The following is an 8431-nucleotide window of genomic DNA, read 5'->3' as shown; positions in this document are numbered from 1 at the left end:
CTTTGGTCGAAACTGCCACCGCGCTCTTTCATTGAAGATCTTGAATAGCCGAGATTCAATTTACAGCGGGGGGGGGGAAAAAATGAGTTTTGTTAAACATGAATGCAGGTTTTATAGCATTAATAACACACTCCGTTAATAGGGTAACGCTAATCCATGTCCAGATGTAAGAGGGTTTTGTGTGGGCTGAATGGCGGGTAGGAACCCACACAGCTGCACATGCCCTCATTACAGCGGGGGTTCCTCACCCCACACATCCACCTCGTGAATGAGCACACACAGAGACAAAAGAACCCATCCTTAAATGTTTTATTCTCAGCTCAGGCACGGGCTGTCATGTCCTTATTTGAGTTAAGACAAAGGAATGAACATTCAGTCCAATAGATCTTTGGTAGAAGTTAGACAATCGGTATTTCATTAGACGCATATAAAAGAATAAATGTACAAGAATATATCGCTATGTATAAAACAATGCCGTGTTAGAGTCTTTTCACAAACTCAAGTTTAATTTCGTCACGATTAAATACCTTGAATCAGTTTTCACCCTAAGTAAGTAAAACTCCGATCAGCCCCATAGTCACGGTACGATCTGTCAGAGGTGACTAGACTTACTTCTTTGCATATTGTGAGCGTAACATACAAAAAAAGCTTCAGTGGTTAGAAACACTTAAGTTAGCGAGCAGGCAAATCAGCTTCCACATCCATAAATGAATGATTTCAGTCTCAGATCTCTTGACTGAACTGTCCTCGTTTAGCAGAGTAACATTTTTAATGATCTTATCATTATGATTGTATTAGTAATTCTGACAGGTACATAGCATACAGTAGTTTATTTTTATTGGCAGAGGCTTGCATATCAACAGTGGTACAACAGCAGCCTCTAGTGTCAGAAATACTTCTTCCTCTTTTTTTTTTTTTTTTTAAAGGAGTGCAAAATGCAACGTCATTCCCAATCAGTGTCTTCATAGATTGTTAAAGTGATCAAAAGTTTTTTTTTTTAGAAAATAAAAAAAATACATGCTTGGTATATATCACAGCACATCAACATAAATATAAAACAAAATGCCATAAAAACAGATGTTTGCTGAGAATCACAAAGCAACCAAGGAGCAACTAGCCAATAAAACAGCTTCTCCACTCTTTGTTAATTCCACATGTGCTGCTGCAACCTTGTCACCGTGGTTACAACCACGGGTTCAAAGACGAGCGCTAAAGAATACTCAGCTCTTGAGCATCACACACACAGTATTGATCATCGAGTTAATGTAGAATGGTTTGCTTGGTCTTTTAAAACCTTGAAACCTCTTGTAGTCACACATACCACAGTTTTGATCAATGAAACAGGTTAAGCAGTAGTCAAAGAAACCATACGTTCGCTCATCTTTTCAAAGAAAAACAAAAAATCTGTCTGGTAAGTTATAAAAACACTTGAATAAAAATAACTGTTAGAAACTGGTTACATGGTTAAATTGCACAGTAATTTCCAACTTGATTATACTTATATATAGATTGTTACTGCAGTTAATTACCCAGAAGAACGACGAACATGAGCGAGCGTTTTTTTTTTCTTCCCATCACTTCAGTTTTGGAGATTCGAAGAAGTTGCCTTGGCAGTTGGAGGCGGACGTGGCTTTGCTCTTGCTCCCAAATCTTAAGAGGGAGGGAGGGAGGGGGGCGGAGGAGGGACACACAGACACACAATTTTAGGCTTTGTAATTTTTGCAAACACAAGCCTGCAGAATAACTCTTATGATCAGCAGTTAGAGAGAAAGGTATAAAACATTCTGTGTTAGCATGATATATTTTTTTCCCCTTTATAATATAATTAATCTTTACAGCTTTTAGTGTAAAGTCTTACATTACATAGCTCAACCTGTTAAGGGCCATACACAAATCAGTACTCCCCATGGACTGTATAAATATGGAGAACGTCTCACCACTTCCCTGCATTGGCCAAACTGATGCTATTTTCCTGGGGATACGAGTGAGTTAAAATTAATACTACACTCTGCTCTACCTCCACCAGTTACAAGGAAATGCTGGATTATACACTGCACTTATTTTTAAAAATTGTTTTTACAACTCTTACAACGGCAATGCTTTACAGAGCAGTTGGCATGGCAACTGGCGCTCGCTATTGCATCATGGTCGTGAACAGTATATTAACTACCTAAAATGACAGAAACCATCCTTGAAAAGAAATTATATGATGTGTATTTTAGAGTTTTAGTTTGGACCAAGTCCCTTTCACTAACATGGAGGAAGGAGGTGGAGCTTATACTGCAACCAGCCACCAGGGAGGGCTCTAACTGCATTGGCTTCACTTTTGAGGAGCTGTTCTGCCATCCGTCTTTATACAGTCCATGGTACTCCCACACTGGTGTTTTCACCCATGATTATTTAGACCGCTTCTCATTTTGACAACAATACCAATGACTCATTCCCGTGTCCCAGTGAGTCCTGCCAGTGACCCAACATGCCCAATGGCAGTTTGCTGTAACACCAACATAGAATTCAGCCATCATTAATCTTACTATGCTCCCTACAACATCACATCTTTCTCCATCACACTTCCCAGCCTTTCCATCACACAAATAAGGCTTTTTAAGTAGTATATGGATATTTTGCACCTTTTTTTTTTGAGGACCTCCACGAAGCACAGTTTAATCAGACCTTTAAGGCATTTGTGCTGATTTTAAACATTTGGAATATGAGAGTAATATGTAATTTTCAGTTTGTCCTGTCATTGTATCATAGCTTGTATTAAAAGCTGTTTTCACTAGTGAGTACCAGCCAAATCAAATGGGTTCTGTTTTCCTGAAAACTCATCTTTCTGAATTATGTTGCAACAAAAGGCTGAAGCACACCTGATTTTGTATTTAAATGACTACGCTTTGAAATAGAAAACTCTGCTCTTGATTTGCTTTGACAACACCAGATAGATGAGAGTTAATTTGACAGAACAACTCAATGTGTAAATAGAACAGCCTTGCTTTTAACAGCGTAGCAGCAACAGAATGAAGGAGAGTGTGCGTCAGCTTACAGGGTGGCGCTGGACAGGGTCTGCATCATGCGTTGAGACAGCGAGCTGGAGGAAGGTGTTTTGGCCATCATCTGGTGCTCTGGAGTGGTCACTGGTCCCAGCATGCTCACTGCAGGAGAAGTTAAAGGTGAAAAAAAAAAAAGTCTTCAATCGAAGCCATTTTAGTTATTTAAGAGTTGGTTTTCTACTTCTTATCCTGTGATGCTCCCATACTGATACATTCATTTTAGAGGTTTCTGTTTATAATGTGAATGTACCTTTCAGGGATTTACTTACATGTATTTACGTGGCCTAAACAGTTTCCTTAATCTGATGCTGACTTTCGAGGTTCTCGGTCCATTAATGTTTTTTATAATAGTGGGTCAAATGTTTTGTCATAATATTTTCCGTTTCAATACTGTCTGTCTGTGTCTTTTTTGATTTGTTTTGACATTGTCTATCTGTATCTGGTTCTGTAATTGTCTAGTGTATGACTGTTGTTTTGAAGCCTTCTCTGTGTTGTGTAGCTGCCTTGGGACAACGGCTGAAATTTAGCATTTGTGCTAAATCCAGCGCATTTACACTGATGGCCAACGCATTGAGGTTGATTAATGTGCATTGTTCCAATAATAGTAATAATAATTTACCTTTATGGCGGGGAGTGTCTGTGCGGTGAGCATTGTCCATGCCTTCATTATCTGGATAGGCAAACTTGCTCCAGTAGCTTCCTGGAATACTGAGCATACGCTCTATAACCTGGGAATATAGAACATGATGCGCTAAAGAACAAAAGTTCAGAATGTAAAGTATAGTCAGAGATTTTTCCATTCTCATTCACTTTACCCTTGGTTGTCTGTTGGTGTCATGCAGGATGACCATGGGGTCCGGGTTGGCCACAGCATGACCCACGAGAGTGGGGCCAAACACCCTGGCCAGGTTTCTTTCATCCATCTTGGTGGCCGCACTTTGAGCCACCCTGAGAAAAGACAGTAGAGGGAAATAATCACGCTGAGCTGTCCTGTGCTGCAGAGATGCTATGCTAAATGTTACACAGTTTGTTCCTTATTTCAGATTATTGCAGAAGGGAGTAAAACAATAATCTAAGAAAGTACAAAATGAATGCTTACTTCTGCAGATGTATCATCAGGCAGGCGAGAGTGTCTCTGTTGGGTTGAGGCAGCTCACTGATGGTCTGATATAACATGGCATGACTGTTGTCCTCATCCTGGATTTCTAAAGACAAATGAAAACCAGACAATAAATCAGGTTATTCTGTCACAAAGAGGTGACCTTATCAATTTTCAATGTAAATTCTTGTTATGGACAGTATAAGACCGAGGTCTCAAAAACTCACCAGCTGCTTCCATGAAGGCTTTGTTGAAGCGGAAAGTGAGCAGTGGCTCCGGGAGGTTTCTGAGGAAGTCTTTAAGGACACCTGTAATGACATTGATGTCTTCTACTTTGTTAAGTGGAGGCAGAGTCTTTCCTCTAATGAGCTTCTCCTTCAGTTCTTTAACCACGCGCTCGTGGCCCGAGACTCTGTAGAGGCCGACCTGGAGCAAGGAAAAGACAAAAGGACTCAGCTCTCGCTTGTCCGGCTGCCTGTGATACTGTATTACTACTAAATGAGATAAGTAATTAGAGAGAGCAGATCAACCGTCATCACTCGAGGCGAAGGATCGGGGCGATAACGTGAAATTTTACATAAATAGGAGCTTTAATAAAGCCCGTCTCACCTCTTGCAGGCCTCTGTGTTCAATCTCCTTAATGCAGTAGACGACCAAAGCCGGGATCATTGGGGAGGTGCTCGGAGCAAAGTCAGCCAGGGCGGCCTACGCATAAACGGCATCAATTTATATGAAAATGCTAAGAAACGTGGGCGATTCTGTAAAGTAATGATACTGAATGAATGTCTGCACCTCCGTGTTCTTGATGGGGGTGCCATTAGCTACAGGATCACATGGCAGGGGACAGTGGTCACGACACTCTGGGTGAGTCACGACCCTGCAGTCTTGGCAGCGAAGATACAGCTTCCCGAACTTTGTTCTTCTTCCACATGGCACACAGAACTCAGACCTAATCACCTTAATGACAGAGAGAATACAATTTGATCAAGATGAACATGTGGTAGTTCTTAGGAAGATGAAGAAGCAGCCTCAGGTTTTAAACATTTCATCCATTTAGTAAATTGGAGTGCAGTCATACTGTTTTGGGGATGAAGTGGTGCTTCTTCCCTCCGCCGTTGGCTTTGGGGGTTTTGGGTTGGGCTGGAAAACCTGAGAGTGGCGTGCTGGGAGCCTCGCTGACAGTCTCAGATTGATCAGTAGTGGTTGTATCAGCCCACGCCGCAGCAACTACGCACAAAATCACTTTTGATTAGATTCATCTTGTTGTAAAGGGAAAGAAAAACAACAGAGAAACCATTCCTCACCGCTCTTCTTTCTGCCGCGCGTCCAGTAGGGCACCGTTTCAATGGTGGAGATGGCCTCCACGGCGCCACCGTTCACAGGCACAGTGATGGTTGTTTTGGCCACGATAGATTCGTTAACCTAAATCAGACGGATGGAGACATTTCATGTGATTTTCATTTCCCATGGACACTATTACTTACACCTATTTTACAGTTGCACGGTGATTTAAAATGTTATGAAGCCCAGGCAGCTGTAGAGGTCAGTGTTACCCTATCTGATGGACGTCCAGTGGAGCGGGGTCTCTTCATTAACTGTGGTGGAACGTCCAGTTTTCTGGAGGACCGCTGTAAATTAAAATTGTGTTATCAAACAGTAAATATAAAGGCAAATCTTAATCAGGTGTATCTAAATGATTAACTGCCATTAACTTTTCCCTGAAATAAAACATAGCAGTGATTTCATCGTAAATGTGACCAAAGAGATATCTATTCAAAACATTTGTAAAGACGTGACTCACTCGTTTCTGGCGTTTGCGCAGTCTCACATTCTTCATGACAGAGGAATCCCAGTCCTACAGAATAAACGGAAAGACAGGACACGGTTAACAGTTCCGTATATTGTTGGTGTCCCTTAAAGAACACTATTTGATCAGCAGTTCTCCTAAGATAAAAACTGTAATTTTTAAGAAAATTGGTCAATTTACCAGAGAGTCGTCCGTCTGGTCAAAGCTGATGTCTGACAGCAAAGAAGTGGATTCATCAATAATAGTTAATCTGTAAGAAAGATCAGAGTCAGTCAGACAAAGTACTGTCTGTGTCCATGTTTTAGTAGATTATTTTTAATCTTTTTTTCTATAGTATCATCCTCTTTACTATGTGTGCCAAACGTTTACACTCAGTCTGTGCAGTTTAGGTTCAAAGTTTAGCCATGATTCCAGTCATTTTCAGGGAAAAACAAAATGAGGACCGATGTTTAAAAACTCTGTGAGGTTTCTGACCTTCTGCTGGAGTTGAGGTTGGTTTTAGCAGCCTGTGCTGCCTGGGAGTGGGCACTGAGGAAGGCCAGCGCTGAGCGCTGCTCCTCACTTAGGATGCTGCCACCACCGGTCTCTGAAATCAGCAGCTCTCGGATCAGCTGTAGCTGTCGCTCCTTGTTATAAGCAACAAAGCGGCAGGTTGATGGCGGCAGACGTGTGTGGAAAAAAAAAAAAGAATGAGAATGAATCAATATCTGAAGATTAACTTGTCGTTTGTAGTAGTACAACAACTCTACAGATTTAGCGTGGCACTGACTAGTTTCTCGTGGACCGCCTCGGCCTTCTGCCGCCGGCGGATCTCCACGTCCACCTGGTTGCGAGCGTGTTTCAGTTTGACCTCCAGGGATCCCTTCTCGGTCTCTGCTTTAGCCAGAATCTCTTTGCAGGAAACCAGCTCCTCGCCCACCTTCAGCCACTTCTTACGGCACTCCTCAAAGTTCAGGGCCATCTGGAGGAATTCTGGATAACAAACAGAAAGAAGAGGAGATCGTGAGCACTGTTTTACAACATAAACACTGCTTTTTTTGTGAACACATATTTGTTTCAATCATGTGTCACTGGGTGCTCCATCAGTTTCTGCCAGCGTAAAAGGCTTTTACACTACTAAAGCAGGCGCTCTATACTTAACATTGCCTGTGGATTTGTGGCTAATTTAGTTCGTTGTATACAACTCACTTCCACCACTACGACCTCAAGAACTGCACCACAGCAAACAAGCTCCACACACAAGTATGTATACAGACACGCTTGTGAGGTGGTGGCAAATACCGAAATGAAGTGTGGAAATAACTTACGTGGTTCAATGCTCTCATTCAGACCGTCCACCTGGCCCGTGAGACTCTGAAACTGGTTGTACAGGTTCACCGCAGACGACTCCATACTGTCTTCCTGCAGCTAGGTTACGTCGATACATACAGATTAGATTAGTAGGAAGAAATGGGCTAGTGACATAAGAAAAACAACGCAACGTGTAATTATATGTATGTTTAAGAGAATGCGCTAACTTTACAACCCAATATCGAAAGCGTCTTAGTCATTCATTTTTAAATTAAAACGTGGTGTTACTGCGTCCACGACGAAGACATCGTCCTTGCGACTTTAACGTTAGTTAAAGTTTGAAACCTGTCTTTACTTTTGTTTAAAAACATTTACCTGTGCACAGTAGGTCCCGTGGTAGTGCGACGAGCATTAATAATAACGCCTTACGATGTTAAAAGTCGAGGCCAGGTCGTTTATTCCAGCAGCAGAGCCACACCTGTCCGATAAAGTTTGCACATTCTTCTTCTTCAAAGTTCAAAATCAGCGCCGGTTTTCTTCTTCGTCGTCAGTTGGTGGCGGAAGTGTGAGCGCTCTATCGCCCCCGCACAACTACAGCTGGAACTGCACCTGGTTTGCCCTGTTTGAGCCCACGAGGTACGCCTCAGCATCATTGACTACTTCGGCATAAATGAAGGCAAATGAGTTACAGCGTAATAAACAGCTATCATGTGCCATGAAAGATATTATTGGGGGGAAAAATGTTGCTATTGGCCCTGGTGTACCGATAATATGGCGGCTAGCTTGTGTACAGCCCCAGTGGCCTAATGGATAAGGCACTGGCCTCCTAAGCCAGGGATTGTGGGTTCGAGTCCCATCTGGGGTGTGCAGCAGAGTGGCGCAGCGGAAGCGTGCTGGGCCCATAACCCAGAGGTCGATGGATCGAAACCATCCTCTGCTATGTCAGCTTTTTCTTATCTACTGATGAAGTTCACATTAATGTACAACTTATGTTATTATCCCTTTATTGTCTCTTGTCTCTTTCTGTTTGGCGGCTTATCTAATATATTTTCTTGCCTAAGAGCAGAATGAAAGGACACTATTTGAAAAACAAATATCTGGTTCACATTATCAGTTGAAAGTGATCAGTCCAACTCTGTGCACACTAGTGTACGTGTACACCAGTGTATGCAATATACAGCAGTG

At 42.2% G+C, this 8431-nt stretch overlaps 1 protein-coding gene and 1 non-coding gene across 2 annotated transcripts; one reads left to right on the top strand and one right to left on the bottom strand.

Moving 5' to 3' along the window:
• Positions 1 to 292: 292 nt before the first annotated feature.
• On the bottom strand, positions 293 to 7822 carry LOC125006547 (rac GTPase-activating protein 1-like). Its single transcript, XM_047582682.1, has 17 exons — positions 7622 to 7822; positions 7264 to 7363; positions 6726 to 6928; positions 6431 to 6582; positions 6137 to 6206; positions 5951 to 6004; positions 5703 to 5777; positions 5454 to 5571; positions 5228 to 5376; positions 4942 to 5106; positions 4759 to 4854; positions 4377 to 4575; positions 4150 to 4255; positions 3866 to 3998; positions 3670 to 3778; positions 3044 to 3152; positions 293 to 1650 (listed from the first exon to the last, which is right to left on the bottom strand). The coding sequence occupies exons 2-17, from the start codon at positions 7346 to 7348 to the stop codon at positions 1575 to 1577; spliced, it is 1899 nt and encodes a 632-aa protein (XP_047438638.1). The 5' UTR covers positions 7349 to 7363; positions 7622 to 7822; the 3' UTR covers positions 293 to 1574.
• A 216-nt stretch (positions 7823 to 8038) lies between these two features.
• On the top strand, positions 8039 to 8111 carry trnar-ccu. Its single transcript has one exon. It is a non-coding gene; the product is annotated as a tRNA-Arg (tRNA).
• The last annotated feature ends 320 nt before the right edge of the window (positions 8112 to 8431 follow it).

Source organism: Mugil cephalus, chromosome 4 (genome assembly GCF_022458985.1).
Source record: "Mugil cephalus isolate CIBA_MC_2020 chromosome 4, CIBA_Mcephalus_1.1, whole genome shotgun sequence".
In the NCBI taxonomy this organism is placed as follows: Eukaryota; Metazoa; Chordata; class Actinopteri; order Mugiliformes; family Mugilidae; genus Mugil; species Mugil cephalus.
The sequence above is the reverse complement of the archived record's forward strand: the minus strand, read 5'-3'. Positions and strand labels throughout refer to the sequence as shown.